Source organism: Nerophis ophidion, linkage group LG03 (assembly GCF_033978795.1).
Source record: "Nerophis ophidion isolate RoL-2023_Sa linkage group LG03, RoL_Noph_v1.0, whole genome shotgun sequence".
In the NCBI taxonomy this organism is placed as follows: domain Eukaryota; kingdom Metazoa; phylum Chordata; class Actinopteri; order Syngnathiformes; family Syngnathidae; genus Nerophis; species Nerophis ophidion.
The window spans coordinates 1,827,684-1,847,365 of NC_084613.1; the positions used below are offsets into that span (position 1 = coordinate 1,827,684).

The window sequence follows — 19,682 nt, forward strand, 5'->3', positions numbered from 1 at the left end:
TTTTTACACACTGAATTCTTAACTACACAGTTTCTTCACCAATATTTATTCAAGGACATCGTCAGCATCATTTGATTAAAAAAACATTGTATTTACTGTTTACTTAGTAGGCTGCTGCCAGCAATGTTAGAGGCGTTGCCAAACTCTACTAACTCGTTTGAAAGTTTCGTTACATTCCTAATTTTCTTTTCAATAAATCACTTTTAAAATAAAAACAACACACTTATGCTACATTGTAAATAAACTGTAATCATTAAATTATTCAATTGTTCGGGTAGCAAGGTTGTTGAACTGTTTATAAAAAAAAGAAGTACCTCGGCATGATCAAGGGACGACATTCCACCTGGCAACCCACCACTAACTCTCCTCCCCTGTCTGTACTTCAGCCTCCCGGCCGCCATTTTGCAGGAGTCGAGCAGCAAGAAGTTGTTGAAGACCCGCGACCTCACAACATTTGTATCAAACACTGAGGTGAGTATCTGGATGATGTATGTCCACTACCTACATCAATTATGCAAACGTCAACTTTTTAATTCGCATTTCGACTCAAGTCGTGTATTCTTGTTTAGCATGTAGCCGCTGCTAGCTTAGCGCGCCAAGGCCTCGTGGCCAGAAAGGCGCGACGACGACAAAAGTTATTTTATTTTATTTTCTGCACTTTCAGGCCAGCTGTGGTTTCTTCAACTTTAATCGCACAGTACGTCCGCGTCTGTGCTTGCTTGGATAATATCCCAATAAGGCATTTATGTGTGAAATGGTCGCCATGGCGCCGGAGTGAAGGATGAAGGAGCTAACTAGGCCGCACTCTAACATTAATGCTCACTTTAACAACAATTCAATTAGTGAATTCGTTAAATACTTAACGTGTAGTTTAGTTTTTGCTTATAAATGTTCTCGATGAGTTGTATTTTGAATTGTGATTACGGGTGATGGCGTCTTTGTATACTACTACCCCATTGCTAAATGTCCGTTTTATAAATGTATAATAAGAGTCTAAATTTGATTATTGAGCTGAGTAGTGGCAAGTAGAAAAGTGGTGTAAAACATTAACTGTTAAACCGGTTTAGCCAGCTAGTTTATAGGCTCCGTTTATACTGGACACCAAACCGTATTTTTGGCTCTGAGGCCATAAGGTGAACCAGGAAAAAGTGGCTAGAAAGTGATTTTAGTTCCCACGTCTGGACACTACTCTATTTTTATAAATTTTTGCACAGACAATGCCATTGTGGACATTAGGTTAAAAGTTCTCCGCAAAATATCCTGGCGGTTTGTTTTTAGAGCCACAAATGTATAAAACTGGAATTACAAAAAAGTGAAAATCTAATGAAGCTGTTTTTTCCTGTAAATGTTTTACATTCATTCTGGAAACATAATCTCTCTCACATATTGACATTAGTACTTATACGTAACATTTGAGACAAGTATTTTAGTATTGGTATACTTTAATTTGACTTTAAACCATGGAACATACAAAAAAATTAAACGCTTTAAAATAAGTGAATAGCAACCTGTACAATTGAACACACACGTTATACATTTTGTTAAACAAGAATGTTTTATACATTAAACATGTCAGTAGATACTGTTATAAGAGAAAGTAAAAAATAACGAACACTTTGGCCAAAAATGGCTGACATCAATAAAAAATGGAAATTCAACAAAACTGCATTACAGTTTAGAATCTGTACACAATATGGTATTGTTTTATTGTAATAGCAAAACAATGTGTTGCTATCACAGCAGGTCTTGAGTATTCAAAAAAATTTTTTTTATTATTTTGTCTTAACTTTGCATATGTTAAAGCCATATCTCAAGAATTGATAGATTTTCCTCAAATTTGGCACACTCAAACTATGATTATTATAATTTTTTAAGGTCAAGTGCACTGTAACCTAGCATTCTATTTTTAAAGGCCTACTGAAATGAAATGTTCTTATTTAAACGGGGATAGCAGGTCCATTCTGTGTGTCATACTTGATAATTTCGCGATATTGCCATAATTTTGCTGAAAGGGTTAAGTAGAGGACATCGACGATAAAGTTGGCAACTTTTGGTGCTAACAGAAAAGCCTTGCCTGTGCTGGAAGTAGCAGACGATGTGTGCGTGACGTCACTGGTTGTGCAGCTATCCTCACATTGTTTACAATCATATCCACCAGCAGCTAGAGCAATTCGGACAGAGGAAGCGACAATTTCCCCATTAGTTTGAGCGAGGATGAAAGATTTGTGGATGAGGATAGTGAGAGCAATTCAGATGTTATTAGACACATATACTAGGATAATCCTGGAAAGTCCCTTATCTGCCTATTGTGTTACTAGTGTTTTAGTGAGATTATATAATACCTGAAAGTAGGAGGGGTGTGACCTCGGCTGTGGTACTGCCAGTGTCTCCACTGGGAGAGGTAATAGTCCGCAGCTGCAGGAGAACGCAAGCTCCGCTCATAACTACGTTAAGAGCCGACTTATTACCACAATTTTCTCCCTGAAACCTGCCGGTTGATGTGGTCGGGATCCATGTTCACTTGACCGCTCTGTTCCATAGTAAAGCTTCACCTTCTAGAATTTTAAACACGGAAACACCGGCTGTGTTTGTGTTGCTAAAGGCTAAAAGTTTCCCACCTACATCTTTCTACTTTGACTTCTGCATTATTAATTGAACAAATTGTAAAAGATCCAGCCACACAGATGTCCAGAATACTGTGTAATTATGCGATTAAAGCAGACTAGCGGGCTGGAAAATAATGTCCGCTACAACCCGAGACGTCAAACGCACGCGTCATCATACCGCAATGTTTTCAACAGGACACTTTGAGGGAAATTTAAAATTGACTGCGTGGTCAGTAGTAGTGGGTTTCAGTATAAATGTATAATAAGAGTCTAAATTTGATTATTGAGCTGAAATATTTTAGATTGCTGAGTAGTGGCAAGTAGAAAAGTGCTGTAAAACATGAACTGTTAAACCGGTTTAGCCAGCTTATTTATAGGCCCCTCTTACACTGAACACCAACCCGTATTTTTTGCTCTCTAGTGATGCAGATTTGGACATTTTATTTTCAATCTAAACGCTCCAAAGTGCTTCAAACTTGATAATTACGCATTAAAATGGGACCACATCAGGAGGTAGGTCAAATTTGTTTGGAATTTGATCTTTTCTAATGTATTTGCAGATTACATGGCCAAGCGACCGGTTTGCTACTTTTACATCAGCTTTGGTCCAGCTATATCACTGTTAAACCGGTTTGGCCACATAATTGATAGGCTCCGTTTACACTGGACACCAAACCGTATTGTTTGCTCTCTAGTGATCAATCAATCAATCAATGTTTATTTATATAGCCCTAAATCACAAGTGCCTCAAAGGGCTGCACAAACCACAACGACATCCTCGGTAGGGCCCACATAAGGGCAAGGAAAAACTCACCCCAGGGGGACGTCGACAATGATGACTATGAGAAACCTTGGAGAGGACCATATATGTGGGCAACCGGTGAATTAAAATGTAAGAAATTGTACCAGAAGGTGCATTACTTTTGAAGTCGACCAATAATTAATAATTTGCCCTGGCAAATATAAACAAAACAAAACACAGGCAGTAAAGAATAATCGTTAAACATTTATTAAAAAAAAATCAGCGTTCAAGGGATGCACAGACTTCCAGAATTTCGGATTTTCTTAATTCATATCTTGTTTAAAAAATATGTCAATATATCGTACAAACTCTATATATCGCCCAGCCCTGGGTGTAACGATTCGATTCAGAATCAATTCTCGATTCGAAATCATTGCTTTTTTAATAACATTGGGTGTCAGTTGTATGATTAACTACATCCCCCCCATAAAATAAACAGCTATGTTGAATTTCTGTATAAATTAAAATGAAACTGGTTTTGTTTATTAAAATTCTAACCAAATGCCTAGTAGAATTAAATGCAAATAAGGCAACAAGAAGTATGCCACATTCTCTTTTGTGAGGTAAATCTGTACAGCATATATGGCCCTCTACATCAACAATATGATTTGCCTGAATGGCTGGACAGACAAGATTAAAAAAATAAAATATATATAAATAAATAGAATTTCAAGCTCTTATCTCCTTTAACAGCTATAAAAAAGATAAAAACATAAATTTGTATTTCAGTAAAAAAACACTAAGGCGTGGCGGCATTCATTTTGCAAAGTAGTAGTAGCAGCTACGGAATGCGCGCATCTTAGTTTGTTTTCACTTTATCAAACTGCGCATGCAATTGATGTCAAAGTCACATTTGACTTGTAAACTAAACAGTCAGGTGGGAAAATAATCCGATTTGGTCTGATATGTTTTGTAGTGTCTAGTCATTGTAAATTTTTGTGTGTGGCTAATTTTGTGGCATCTTGTTTAACAGACAATGAGTGGAAATCGGGTCTTCATCGGCCGTTTGAGCCCCCACGCCAGAGAAAGAGATGTGGAGAAGTTTTTTAAGGGCTTTGGACGGATCCGTGAAATCAACTTGAAAAACGGATTTGGCTTTGTGGTCAGTGTGACATCCCTCTTTGCGCTTATTAAAGACTTACTCTCCAGCTTAAAATTTCTTTTTTTTTTTTTTTTCTTCAGGAGTTTGATGACCACCGAGATGCAGATGACGCTGTGTACGAGTTAAATGGCAAAGAATTGTGCAGTGAGAGGTGCGCTCTTAAAAAGTTCCAAAGTCCACGTTTAGTTTTATCTGCCCGTTTAATGTGGACTCTCTCCCTCTCCATGGTGCAGGGTTACCATCGAGCACGCACGCTCCAGGAGAGGAAGGGGAGGAGGAGGAGGAGGTGGCGGAGGCGGAGGAGGTGGTGGTGGGGGAGGTGGCGGCGGCGGAGGAATGGGCCGCTTTAGTGGCTATCGTCAATCTCGTAGCAGTGGTTCAAGGTACGAGATGGTAGCAAACTAATGCTAGTCCTACCATAGGTTTATCCTAGCTTTTATCAGTCACGCTTTTCCGATCATTTTGACTTGATGCGTTAATATTAACCGTCGGAACCTTTACCGCATTTATCATTAATACCAATAAGTGCAGGTAGTACAAACGCCCGCAGCTGCTGCAAACAGCCTGTAACATGCATATGGCTGGTAAAGTTACCTGCCCAGTTTAAATGTATCGTTTTGTCAATAGACTTGTTGCATGTTAGCCAAGCCTAATTTCTGTGTCTTGTCAGGTCTGTGATGCCATTTTGCTTTTTTTTATTTATTTTCTTTTATTATTTTTTCTATGTAGGTATGGGCCCCCAGTGCGCACGGACCACAGATTGATTGTGGAGAACCTTTCTTCACGCATCAGCTGGCAGGTAAGACAAGTCAGCCTTTGTAACACAACATTGTTAAGTTGATCTCATAAACTGTATAAGTAGTTTTAAAAGTATTGATCATGTATTAATGGCCCATGTCATTATGGGTCTTTTGAGCTAATTGGCCAAAAATCCACACTTCTCCTAGAGAGAGCAGCTAATTGCTGCCAGTGGATAATTAACTTAATTAAAGCACTTTGTATGCTTTTGTCAAGAGGTGAATGCACACCCTCCACGGAGGGGTCACAAGTGTGCACCACCCTCTATTGGTTGTTTTCTGAATAGTGTCCATTTGGTGCCTCTCCTTACACGCAGTTGCCGCCGGTCTAAAGTCTTGGCTGGGCCCTGGTAGCGGGCGAAAGTGGTCTAGCGCAGGATACGGTAGCCTTAGGAGGTCCGTAGCCGGTCTGGAGGTTCTGTGGGCTGGCATCCCCGACTGCTGTAACGCCCTCTCAAATCTGGCGGGCCGCCGCCCTCTTTGGGTCTTTTTCTTTGGCTGACGGAGCTGGGGCGGGGTGTTGAGTTGGGCGAACACCCCTCCTCCGACTTGCTCTCTGGTGGTCCCTTACTTGTGGAGGCCGGATGCCGGGTCGTTTCTCAAAGGCTTAACACTGCATTGGTTCCCATTTGCTATTTGGACACGTGACGCTATGCTAATGTCTTCCTGGTAATGGACACAGGTAAGTAGCAATTACACCTCATGTGTTTTCTAGCGGGTGGGCTGGTTAAAGGGGTGCACAGTATTGAACACTTAGCTCTTATCATATAATTGGGATGTAACGGTATCAACATTTTACAGTACAATATCACTTATTGTGGTGTATGTATACATTTAAAAAAAAAAAATACTTAAGTAAATTATGTAAAAAGATGTGGCATGAATATTTAGGCTAAACATTTACTGTGATTGAATACAAACATAATGCTTAAATCTTCTCATCATATTTATTCTACAAACACATTAAATGCAAAGAATAGTGCAGGAACGTCTAATGTTTCAAGAAAATATATTTAAAAAAGGGAAAAAAAAGTTTAATGCCTTTTTAAGCAGTGCTTCCCAGTTATTTTTTTTAGCCCAGAGTTTACCCTGCCTTCTGCCCGAGTGCAGGCTTCAGGCCAATGCTAAAGTTCCAGAAAAAAAACTTAACTCATCAAGTTTTTGTTGTCATACCGTCACGTATCACGGCAATATTGTGAAGTACCGTTACATCCCTTTTTATATAAATATGAATACATTCCAATGCACACTACAGTTTAGGCTTGCCACTCAGGGCCTCTTAGGGTCCCTTTTGCTAGTCAAGTCTCAGCCTCGGTCAGAGGACATAACAAAGCTAGATTTTCCTACATTCACACCCACACGATATAGCCCAGGAAGTCATGTCTCTTTTCCACTGCAAAGTATCATCTCCGCTCTCATTGCCTCACTTCCAAACAGAAGTGAGCTAACTTGACTTGCTAACTGGCAGCAGTAAAAAGACTTTTCATCCAAGAGAAGACTGGGGGCCAAGAAGGTACCATGCAGTGGAAAAGGTTTTTATTAGGAACATATTTTCACTCTATTTAGTTTGCAACCATTTTAGCAATTCATTAGTTTCCACCACACTAGTAAGCTTGTGTGCACTGCTTTGTTTGCTGTCTGTTCATTTCTCTACTTACAGGTGTGACCCCAAAAAAAGGTTCAGACACCTGAGCGCTGTGCCGGTCTGCAAGTCTTCTAACTAATGTTCTCACGTCACGCAGGACCTCAAAGACCTGATGAGGAAAGCTGGCGAGGTTACCTTTGTTGACGCTCACAGGCCCACCAAAAACGAAGGGTGAGTCCTGGTCCAAGTTGGCCTTTACTTGTTTTTTTCCCCTCCCTAATCTAATGCCTTGTGATTCTGAACGCAGGGTTGTTGAGTTTGCATCCCGAAGCGATATGAAGAACGCCATCTCCAAGCTGGACGGCACCGAGCTCAATGGGCGAAAGATTAAGATCTTTGAGGACAGCAGAGGGTGAGTTAGATCAAGTTCAATTAAGGCTGCAGCAGTTTACAGATTCATGGGATTAAGGAAAAAGCTTCCATTTATATCATGTTGCTTCAATTAATCGTTTGATGAATAAGATGGATCAAATCTGGACCGCATAAAAGAAGGTGAAAAAAAGGATAAAAATGTGAGTTAAGTAAAAGGTTAAAGGTCAAAGAAGGTGAATCGAAAGTACTCTTTAAAAGGTAAAGGCAGGTAAGCAGAAGTTGTAGGAGGTAAAGAAAATGTAAATAGTAGGTAATAGAAGGTGAAGAAAAAGTAAATGGAAGGTGAAAAATGTACTAGGTGAATAGATGCTAAAGAAAGCTAATGTAGGGTAAATAGAAGGTTAGGAAGTCTATAGCAACCAGAAAAACTTTAACGATTTCCATCTGAAATAAGCATTGAGACTAGTGTTTTATCCAAATACTGGATTGATTAAACTAACCAATGACTGTATTTAAAATAATGGCTAGCTGCTGCTGCCCTAATCATGTTCATGTTGTGGTCTTGACGCTGCAATTACAGACGTCTCCTAACTCTTGTGTGGGACTTTCTAACGATCCTGGCCATCTTTCTCCAACAGCCGCAGCAGGAGCAGGTCTCGCTCCCGCTCACGCTCCCGCAGCTACTCCCGCAGCCGCTCCAGGGGCCGGAGCCGCTCCAGGAGCCGCAGCCGCTCCCGGACACCCAGTCGCACCCCGGAAAAGAAAGCGCTGAGCGGTGGCAAAGCCAGCGATAGGTCTCCCTCCCGTTCCAAGTCCCGCTCCAAATCTAGGTCCAAGTCCCGCTCGCGATCCCGGTCTCGCTCACGCACGCCACCCCCTGCGCAAAACAACCAGTCCCGCTCGCGATCCCGATCCCGATCCCGATCCCGCTCCCGCTCGCCCTCAGCTGAGAGCAAACACTGAAGATGGAATGTTTCCTCATCTGAGCCGCCGTGCATTTGTTGTTGAACTCCATCCTTGAGCTTCTTGGCGCACGCCTTCTTTTAATCTTTTTTTATTTTTATTCCCCCCCCCTCCCAAGTCTTAGTTTGTACCTTCCCCTGCAGGAAAGTCCTGTTTTTTGTGTTCCATGATGTCTTGTGTCCTTTCTTTTTGATTACAAGTCCATTATTTTGGTGTCCGAGTGGATCTGCCATAGCGTACTTTGACCCGCTTGGTTCCAGGTTGACTAAGCTGTGGTTGTATCTGTGTTGGCGCCGCCCAGCTGATCAGGGAGCGCACATCGTGTTGCCTTCACTGCCCTCTCCCACCACGTAAGAACAAGATTTGTTAGACTGTGATGTTTTGGTTCATTTCAGCAGTCGATTGTCAACAAAACACTCGCTGCAAAGCTTTTTCTGGTGCCGTCTAATAAACTTTTGTCAAACAATGACGTCTGGTGTGGTTTAGCACAGTGGGCTAACTTGACAGTGAGGCATACGTCAAAATAATTGCACTCATGAACAAGCTCAAAAGTCAACATTTTTTTATGTGCATTTTCCTTCTGTTAAATGTGTGGATCACAGGAGACACTGGATAGATAACTGCTAGAACTCTTGTGGATCAAAGGAGACACTGGATAGATAACTGCTAGAACTCTTGTGGATCAAAGGAGACACTGGATAGATAACTGCTAAATGATGTGTGGATCAAAGGAGACACTGGATAGATAACTGCTAAATGATGTGTGGATCAAAGGAGACACTGGATAGATAACTGCTAGAACTCTTGTGGATCAAAGGAGACACTGGATAGATAACTGCTAGAACTCTTGTGGATCAAAGGAGACACTGGATAGATAACTGCTAAATGATGTGTGGATCAAAGGAGACACTGGATAGATAACTGCTAAATGATGTGTGGATCAAAGGAGACACTGGATAGATAACTGCTAGAACTCTTGTGGATCAAAGGAGACACTGGATAGATAACTGCTAGAACTTGTGTGGATCAAAGGAGACACTGGATAGATAACTGCTAGAACTTGTGTGGATCAAAGGAGACACTGGATAGATAACTGCTAGAACTCTTGTGGATCAAAGGAGACACTGGATAGATAACTGCTAGAACTTGTGTGGATCAAAGGAGACACTGGATAGATAACTGCTAAATGATGTGTGGATCAAAGGAGACACTGGATAGATAACTGCTAAATGATGTGTGGATCAAAGGAGATACTGGATAGATAACTGCTAGAACTCGCCCTAACCTTGTATTATTTCACCTATTCACATTGTTTCAACTGTCCGCCACTAGAGGCCAGTGTTTCCCCAAGTAATTTTTACGTGACTTAAAGCCGTCAAATCAAAATAAGCCTTTTTAATCCAAGTTGTGAAAGGCAACAGTAAAACATGGCTTCCAGACGCAAGTGCGGTTAAAGGTCAACGTTTCTGTCCAAACTGCATTGGCGCAATTGTGACGTCATTGACAAACTGACGAGTAGCTACATTTTTAATGTGCACACATCTCTGTTTTACTTGCTTTGTTGAAAATGACTAAATGTGTGGAAAACAAATGTCACGTCACCAAGATAAAAGGTCATTTTTTAAAGTGTTTCCAGGCTCCGCCCCTTGGTAGGCGGGGCCCTGTAGCGGCGTGGAGGACACGAGGACCCCCGCGACCAGTCGCAGTTCTCCGGCTGCCACTCCATCTCCACCCGGGCCTCCTTCACCACATCCCCGGGGGCCAGCGAGGACCACTGCGGGGCGGCGCCGCTGCTTCTCCGTTTTCCTGCCGACGAAGACGGCACCATGGCGGAGAGAAGTGGCCGGCTGAGCTTCCCCGGCATCGGGGCTCTCAACAGACCGGTAGCGATGAACCTGTTCGCCACCCAGGAGATAGACGGTTCCTCCCCGAACTGCATCCCGCGGTAAGACACCTTTATGCCGCTTTTGACCTTTATCTCCACCGGCAGCCATTGCCGCACAGCCCGCCTTCTGGCGGTGGATGATGATGATGATGGAGGCTTCTGGAAGGACTGACTTTATGATGCCAACCCATCTTAGATTTGTCATCAATAATACAGCTTCATCTATCCCAATAGTACATTAGTGGGGTAGACCACCACAATGTATCCTGTCATACTTAAATCTGCTAGTATGAAGCTCACACTTTTTACACTATATTCAATGCTGGGTGGGGCGTTGAGGTGTCAGGGGGGCGACTTATTCGTGCTTGAACCATACACACGCCTCCAGTTAGGGGGCAGCAGTGCTCCAACTAATCAACAGGCTGAGCAGGACCTAAGACAACACTGTGTTTACTGGAATTGCAGAAGTTTGTATATGTACCATATTTCCTTGAATTGCGCCTGCCTAGAATTACTGCCGGGTCAAACTAGTTTCACAAAATAATTAGCGCATGCTTAGCATTACCGCCGGCTCAGGATTAACGCCGGGTCAAACTCGTTTCGCAAAATATTATTTTTATTAGCGCATGTCTAGAATTTCCACCGGGTCAAACTCGTCACGTCACGAGTGACACTTCACCTGTCATCATTTTCAAAATGGAGGAGGCTGATTTCAATCATTTGAAATCGCATAAAGGGAAGAAGATTAAGAGCTATTCAGTAGGATTTAAGGTCCAAGCTATTGAATATGCTAAAAAGAACAGTAAGCAGCTATGTTTTATTAATATACCGTAGCTGCGTGTGTCAAATATAAGTTATTAAATGACACACGCCTCCTGGTGGTAGAGGGCGCTAGTGATCCTTCTTGCGACTACTCGGCTGCAGAAGAAGTGACAACAAGCAGCAAGAGTGAGCAGCCATCCTTTATTTTTTCCTTTAGCTTGCACTTTTAACATGGAGGATTACATATCTAAAATAAAACAGTTTTCTAAACTGGACTTTCAATCAAAGGAAGATCTCCATCAAGACAGAGAGACTTTTAAAACTGAAGAAAGATAAGGAAGACTTCTATAAACAAGTTATCGATGCTTTTGATCAGAAGGAGCTGCGCATGGACTTCATTTATAAGTAAAGGTAAGACCATAATAACGTTTTTTTTTTTAAATTAAATGTGCTTTTATTGATGGTATCCTTACATCACACTCAAATTTATAAGCGCATGCCTAAATTTACCGCATGCCTTTGGTAAGCACCGGAGTGAGAAGAGGTTTTAAAATTAATTAGCGCCCCAACGGCAATTCAAGGAAATACGGTAAATATATATATATATATATATATATATATATATATATATATATATATATATGCAGGGTCTGTACAGGTGCTTAAAAACCTTGAAAATGCTTGGATTTTAATGTTGTGTTTTCAAAGTTTAAAAAATGCTCTGTAAAGTTCATCGTATTTCTCAGCAGTCTGACTCAATAGGCCAATTATAAAATGAAAAAAAAAAATGAGGTAAAGGTTCCGTCAGTTAATATTACCGTATTAAGTCTTAAAAAAAGAAGTTTCCTTAGAAATGAAAGCTACACGCTTGATCTGTTGGCTTTGCACGAGCCCTGACATTAGGTTGTTTCATGCCAGAGGATATACAGCAGAGGTCCATCATGCTGGGAGGTTGTCGTTTTAATGAACATGTCTACATCAATTATGATACAAAAAAACAAGTGAGCAATAATAATTAATGTTATTTATTGTGAGGAATGATGTATACATTAATTATGATACAAGTAAACAATAATGTATGTTATTTCATGTAAGGAAAGATGTATCCATGAATGATGATGATACAAACAAACAAGTAAACAACGTTCGCAAACACCAATGACATGGAAAAGTACTACAGAAACACAGCTTCATTTGGCTTGAGTTTTTCCTTGTCCTGATGTGGGAACTGAGCCGAGGATGTTGTTGTGGCTTGTGCAGCCCTTTGAGACACTGGTGATTTAGGCCTATATAAGTAAACTTTGATTGATTGATAGATTCATTTTCTATGTTAATATATGTTATATGTTCTAGTTAATGATAACTGCTGGTCCAATGTTCAAGGAGAGAACACAGAAGATAATACAAATAATAACTGAAGAAATGAACAAATTAAACAGACTATCTTTGAATCTCAGCAAAACTAAAATAATGCTAATTGGTAACAGTAGAAAAGAGCATCAGACACAAATAGACGGAGTAGATATTGAAAGGGTAAAAGAAAACAGATTTTTGGAAGTATTAATAGATATACAACATAAGGTGGCAAAAAACATTTCAATAATGAATAAAGCAAAATATGTCCTGGGCCAAAAATCACTTTATATTCTCTACTGCTGGCTAGTGTTACATAACTGAGTTATTGTGCAGAAATATGGGAAACAACTACAAATGTGCGCTACATTCATTAACTGTGTTACAAAAAGTTCAATTAGAATAATATAAATATAATTCACTTCACTTCACTACATCATGCTGGATATAGAGAACATACAAACCCTTTAATTATTGAGTCCAAAATATTAAAGTTCGGTCATTTGGTAAAATTGCAAACAGCTAAAATGATGTACAAAGCAAATTATAAGCTGCTACCAAAGAATGTACAACAATTCTTCTCAACTAAAGAGGAGAAATATAACTTTGAGGAAAATCTAATTTAAAACATTTGTATGCACGTACAACACTTAAAACCTTTAGCATATCAGTATGTGGAATTAAATGATGGAAATGAAACATTGGACTGATATGATCCACTGTTCAAATTTAGATTAGATTTAGATTTATTGGTCCCCGTTGGGGTAATTCATTTTCACTGCCTTACATTTAAACACATAGACATTACACATCACGAAACAAAAATAACAAAAAGACATCATGCATGACCAACACATTTACAGGCTTTGTCGGACAGGTCGGCCGGGCCTGCTTTAGGGCGGCCATAGCTGCAGGGATCAGGCTTTTACTGAGGCGGGCCTTCTGGATTTTGGTGGTTCTGTACCTGCACCCTAAAGGTAGTGGGATGATGTATTGGTGTAGTGGGTGACTGATATCCTGGACTATCGTGTTTGCCACTCGAGTGATGGACCTGTGGTTTGAATCTGAAATGTTGGGCCGATGATTTTAGTTGCTATGTTTGTAATGTGTGTGATATTTGTCCGCTTGGTTACAGAAAGTATGGTGAAAAAACCTGTGGAACAGTACAGAAGGATGGGTTGAACAATGCTTTGGTGAAGTAATAACAGGAGATGAAGTGCAACGTATAGTCCTTTAATGACTGAATGAATGAATGACATGTTACATGTTACTCATTCACGGATGTCATTTTGATATTTGCTGTAAGGAGAGTCAGCAGATGAATGTAAGTATTTGTGGGCCCTCTGAAGTGGGAAAGGGCGAGGATTAAATAAACTTTGCTTCTTCCTACTCCTTTTCGGACATGATGTGATGTAAGGTGATTTGAAACTGTGTGATGATTGTGTTGTAAATGTGCTCATGTTCCAAATAAACTAAGAAAGAAAGAAAGAATGTCAGGCTTAGGTTTTGGCAGCTTTTCCGTATTTTTCCTACAGACAGCATTTGGTGACCTCAAACAACAAGGCTCTGGATTCGATTCACACTGGTTTTTGCCTTTTGAAGGTACTGGAAAAACTGGAAAATTGATAGATAGTACTTTATTGATTCTTTCAGGAGAGTTCCCTCAGGGAAATCTTGAAAGTCCTTAAAACGTGTTTGAATCTGGCCATGGAAAATGTGTACTGACCCTCTAAATCAAACTTATTCTTAAAACATGAACGTCAATCAATATGATCAGGTTTTATAATTATATTTTGATTTAAAAAAAATCAATGAGTTTGCAAATATTTACCAAAAATTTCAGATTTAAACCAAAAGTTTAATTTAGGCACTAAAAGACAAGATAGCCATGATCTTCTCTGTTTTTCATAATTTCTCAGTAATGAGGGGCTGAAGAAACTTCTAGAATGTTTTTCCACGCTGACACACTTAGTCTTCATTGCTGTGCTGATTGTGTGTGTGTGTGTATTTTTGTTTAGGTTAGCAATGGGCTTTGAAGTCTTTGAATGGTCGCTCTGTATTATGTATGAAACATCGTGGGTAAAGCTGTGCCATCTGGTGGGGCGCCGCCCCTTTTGCCACCAACCTGCACGGAGACAGGACCTGTACCCGGGGGCGCCAAGAGCTGGTCCTGGTCAGGCCGTCATAATGGAGCTGGTTGGAGGCCGGAGTGCCAACGTGTTAGACACTCTGTCTTTTGTCTCTTCACCCCCCGTCCCCGTGCCCGTCTCCGTGCCCGGGATGCTCACGCAGAGAGAATGTAGAGTAGGACGGAGGAGAAGGCGGCGTAAGCCTCTCTTTGTTTGATGCTCGTCTCCTGGAATCTTCTCTGTGGGAGAGCATGCTAATGTTAGCGTGCTAGCACTTACTAAGCAGCGTTACATACTAAACCATGTTCATAATATTCTAGTAGTATTTTAATAGGATACCAGCAATCTACTAGTAATATTGTAGTAGTATTCTAATAGGATGCTAGTAATATTGTTATAGTATTCTAATAGGATGCTAGTAATATTGTAATAGTATTCTAATAGGATGCTAGTAATATTGTAATAGTATTCTAAAAGGATGCTAGTAATATTGTAATAGTATTCTAATAGGATGCTAGTAATATTGTAATAGTATTCTAATAGGATGCTAGTAATATTGTAGTAGTATTCTAATAGGATGCTAGTAATATTGTAATAGTATTCTAATAGGATGCTAGTAATATTGTAATAGTATTCTAATAGGATGCTAGTAATATTGTAATAGTATTCTAATAGGATGCTAGTAATATTGTAATAGTATTCTAATAGGATGCTAGTAATATTGTAATAGTATTCTAATAGGATGCTAGTAATATTGTAGTAGTATTCTAATAGGATGCTAGTAATATTGTAATAGTATTCTAATAGGATGCTAGTAATATTGTAATAGTATTCTAATAGGATGCTAGTAATATTGTAATAGTATTCTAATAGGATGCTAGTAATATTGTAATAGTATTCTAATAGGATGCTAGTAATATTGTAGTAGTATTGTAGTAGTATTCTAATAGGATGCTAGTAATATTGTAATAGTATTCTAATAGGATGCTAGTAATATTGTAGTAGTATTGTAGTAGTATTCTAATAGGATGCTAGTAATATTGTAATAGTATTCTAATAGGATGCTAGTAATATTGTAATAGTATTCTAATAGGATGCTAGTAATATTGTAATAGTATTCTAATAGGATGCTAGTAATATTGTAATTGTATTGTAGTAGTATTCTAATAGGATGCTAGTAATATTGTAATAGTATTCTAATAGGATGCTAGTAATATTGTAATAGTATTCTAATAGGATGCTAGTAATATTGTAATAGTATTCTAATAGGATGCTAGTAATATTGTAATAGTATTCTAATAGGATGCTAGTAATATTGTAATAGTATTCTAATAGGATGCTAGTAATATTGTAATAGTATTCTAATAGGATGCTAGTAATATTGTAATAGTATTCTAATAGGATGCTAGTAATATTGTAGTAGTATTCTAATAGGATGCTAGTAATATTGTAATAGTATTGTAGTAGTATTCTAATAGGATGCTAGTAATATTGTAATAGTATTCTAATAGGATGCTAGTAATATTGTAGTAGTATTGTAGTAGTATTCTAATAGGATGCTAGTAATATTGTAATAGTATTCTAATAGGATGCTAGTAATATTGTAATAGTATTCTAATAGGATGCTAGTAATATTGTAATAGTATTCTAATAGGATGCTAGTAATATTGTAATCGTATTGTAGTAGTATTCTAATAGGATGCTAGTAATATTGTAATAGTATTCTAATAGGATGCTAGTAATATTGTAATAGTATTCTAATAGGATGCTAGTAATATTGTAATAGTATTCTAATAGGATGCTAGTAATATTGTAATAGTATTCTAATAGGATGCTAGTAATATTGTAATAGTATTCTAATAGGATGCTAGTAATATTGTAATAGTATTCTAATAGGATGCTAGTAATATTGTAATAGTATTCTAATAGGATGCTAGTAATATTGTAGTAGTATTCTAATAGGATGCTAGTAATATTGTAATAGTATTCTAATAGGATGCTAGTAATATTGTAGTAGTATTCTAATAGGATGCTAGTAATATTGTAATAGTATTCTAATAGAATGCTAGTAATATTGTAATAGTATTCTAATAGGATGCTAGTAATATTGTAATAGTATTCTAATAGGATGCTAGTAATATTGTAGTAGTATTCTAATAGGATGCTAGTAATATTGTAGTAGTATTCTAATAGGATGCTAGTAATATTGTAATAGTATTCTAATAGGATGCTAGTAATATTGTAGTAGTATTCTAATAGGATGCTAGTAATATTGTAATAGTATTCTAATAGGATGCTAGTAATATTGTAATAGTATTCTAATAAGATGCTAGTAATGTTTTCATAGTACAAAGTCACATGTTACCACTGTATAGGTTTACCATATTTTCTGGACCATAAGGCGCACCACTGATGAATGGTCTAGTTTTCAACTTTTTTCATATATAAGGTGCATTAAAGGAGTCATATTATTATTATTATTTTCTAAATGTAAAATAGTTCCTTGTGGTCTACATAACATGTAATGCTGCTTCTTTCTTTGCTCAGAATGTTACATAGATGATGTTTTACTCATCATCTTCAAGCCGCTTTCTGACAGTCGCTTCAGAGTGTGGCGTTTTGTGGCCGCTCTTATTTACGTGGCTCACCTTTGGCAGCGTCTTCTCCCCGTCATCTTTGTTGTAGCGGTGTAGCGTGCAAGGACGGGAGTGGAAGAAGTGTCAAAAGATGGGAGTTAACTGTTTTAACGACATTCACACGTGGCGAAGTAACTGTGCTACCGGGCCGCCCTGGAGTACCTGGGAAGCTTTGACCACTATGCAACATAACCCGGCGTGGAGCGGGAGCCTGGTGTCCTCTGTGAGCCCACCAGGCTGCGACAACGAGGGCCTGAGGAGGTGATGAGGGTAGACCGGGGGGGCGGAGCCAGACTCACAGACCCCCAACACACATTTCTCTTCTGTTGCAAATATTTACCCTTTATTTTCTTACGTCTTCATGACTGTTTTTATCCTCTATTAGCACTGAGGACATGTGTTTTCAACATGCTCCCAGATATTATGAACACATATACTCTGCTGCTACATTTGTTTTTCTACCATGCACGTCATATTTTACTCGCTCACACACTTTTATTTTGAGGTCGGAGGGCTTCTAGTTGTGACGCTCACATCTTCCTGAGAAGTTCGACCCCATACCACAGTTTTGTTGCAAAGCTGAAGGACAGCAAGAAGGTTTCCTGGGTTGAGTAGATCTCTCTCTCTCCTCCTCCCCCCCCCCCCCTTCCAGGCGACATCATAACAAAAGAGTGATGACATAATTGTCTGGCTGTCAAAGTCGTTACGAACCCCTCCTGGATCCTAAAAATGTAAGAGAAGAAATACAAACGCAAAGAGCGGTGAAGTTGTCGCGTCGTGTAAATGGTGAATGGAAAGAGAATACAATGATTTGCAAATTCCTAATTCATTTAAAACCTCTTCTCACTCCGGCGTTTACCAAAGGCATGCGGTAAATTTAGGCCTTGCGCTTGAAAATTTGAGTGTGATGTAAGGATACCATCATGAAAAGCACATTTAATTAAAAAAAAACGTTATTATGGTCTTACCTTTACTTATAAATGAAGTCCATGCGCAGCTCCTTCTGATCAAAAGCATCGATAACTTGTTTATAGAAGTCTTCCTTATCTTTCTTCAGTTTTAAAAGTCTCTGTCTCGATGGAGATCTTCCTTTATTACCTCCTGCTTCGATTGAAAGTCCAGTTTAGAAAACTGTTTTATTTTAGATATGTAATCCTCCATGTTAAAAGTGGAAGCGAGAAGAAAAAATAACGGATCACTGCTCGGTTGGTAGAGTGGCCGTGTCAGCAACTTGAGGGTTGCAGGTTCAATTCCAGCTTCTGCCATCCTAGTCACTGTCGTTATGTCCTTGGGCAAGACACTTTACCCACCTGCTCCCAGTGCCACCCACACTGGCTTAAATGTAACTTGGATATTGGGTTTCACTATGTAAAGCGCTTTGAGTCACTAGAGAAAAGCGCTATATAAATATGATTCACTTCACTTCACTTAGAGTGGCTGTGCCAGCAATCTGAAAGTTCTGGTTCAATCCCCACCTTCTACCATCCTAGTTACGTCCGTTGTGTCCTTGGGCAAGACACCTCACCCTTGCTCCTGATGGGTCCTGGTGACCGCCTTGCATGGCAGCTCCCGCTGTCAGTGTGTGAATGTGGAAATACTGCCAAAGCGCTTTGAGTTCCTTAAAAAGGGCTAGAAAAGTGCTATACAAGTACAACCATTACCATAGTATGCAAGATTTGTTCTACATGATGTGACACTTCCTGACCCATCTTCTGAAACTTAATTATTATGTGAGGCCAACTGGTTGGTGCAACACACACACACGCACACACACACACACACACACACACACAAACACACACACACACACACACACACACACACAAACACACACACACACACACACACACACAGAGGAATGAGTGCAGCTTGTGTTTGCTGGAGTGCAAGACATCAAAAGTCCATTGTGTGAAATGCAATCCTGCACCACACAAACACAACAATGACATGAGCAGCAAAGAAAACTACAAACCCCGTTTCCATATGAGTTGGGAAATTGTGTTGGATGTAAATATAAACAAAATACAATGATTTGCAAATCCTTTTCAAGCCATATTCAGTTGAATATGCTACAAAGACAACATATTTGATGTTCAAACTCATACACATTTTTTTTTGTTGCAAATAATAATTAACTTAGAATTTCATGGCTGCAACACGTGCCAAAGTAGTTGGGAAAGGGCATGTTCACCACTGTGTTACATCACCTTTTCTTTTAACAACACTCAATAAACGTTTGGGAACTGAGGAAACTAATTGTTGAAGCTTTGAAAGTGGAATTCTTTCCCATTCTTGTTTTATGTAGAGCTTCAGTCCTTCAACAGTCCGGGGTCTCCGCTGTCCTATTTTACGCTTCACACATTTTCCATGGGAGACAGGTCTGGACTGCAGGCGGGCCAGGAAAGTACCCGCACTCTTTTTTTATGAAACACGTGCTGAATGTGGCTTGACATTGTCTTGATGAAATAAGCAGGGGCGTCCATGAAAAAGACGGCGCTTGGATGGCAGCATATGTTGTTCCAAAAGCTGTATGTACCTTTCAGCATTAATGGTGCCTTCACAGATGTGTAAGTTATCCATGCCTTGGGCACTAATGCACCCCCATACCATCACACATGTGTAAGTTACCCATGCCTTGGGCACTAATGCACCCCCATACCATCACACATGCTGGCTTTTACACTTTATGT

At 39.5% G+C, this 19,682-nt stretch overlaps 2 protein-coding genes across 4 annotated transcripts in view; both read left to right on the forward strand.

Annotated features, from left to right (window-relative positions):
- Positions 1-313: 313 nt before the first annotated feature.
- srsf5a (serine and arginine rich splicing factor 5a) lies at positions 314-8,693 on the forward strand. Its single transcript, XM_061893880.1, has 8 exons — positions 314-471; positions 4,382-4,510; positions 4,591-4,661; positions 4,744-4,893; positions 5,240-5,309; positions 7,050-7,123; positions 7,200-7,304; positions 7,903-8,693. Exons 2-8 carry the CDS (start codon positions 4,385-4,387, stop codon positions 8,225-8,227), a joined length of 921 nt encoding a protein of 306 aa, XP_061749864.1. The 5' UTR covers positions 314-471; positions 4,382-4,384; the 3' UTR covers positions 8,228-8,693.
- Positions 8,694-9,308: 615 nt separating this feature from the next.
- pacs2 (phosphofurin acidic cluster sorting protein 2) overlaps positions 9,309-19,682 on the forward strand; it is an 80,033-nt gene continuing 69,659 nt past the window's right edge. For 2 of the 3 annotated variants that reach the window (XM_061893883.1, XM_061893884.1), the window contains exon 1: positions 9,590-10,172. In XM_061893883.1, coding sequence (XP_061749867.1) covers positions 10,054-10,172 — 119 coding nt within the window. In that variant the 5' untranslated portion in view covers positions 9,590-10,053. Of the gene's footprint in view, positions 10,173-19,682 lie in introns of all 3 variants that reach the window. The other variant, XM_061893885.1, reaches the window with a different exon arrangement.

Coding starts and splice junctions, on each gene's coding strand:
- srsf5a (XM_061893880.1), top strand. CDS start 4,385: ATGAGTGGAAATCGGGTCTTCATCGGCCGTTTGAGCCCCCACGCCAGA. Junction 4,511..4,590: donor AAAACGGATTTGGCTTTGTG/GTCAGTGTGACA, acceptor TTTTTTCTTCAG/GAGTTTGATGACCACCGAGA. Junction 7,124..7,199: donor AGGCCCACCAAAAACGAAGG/GTGAGTCCTGGT, acceptor TTCTGAACGCAG/GGTTGTTGAGTTTGCATCCC.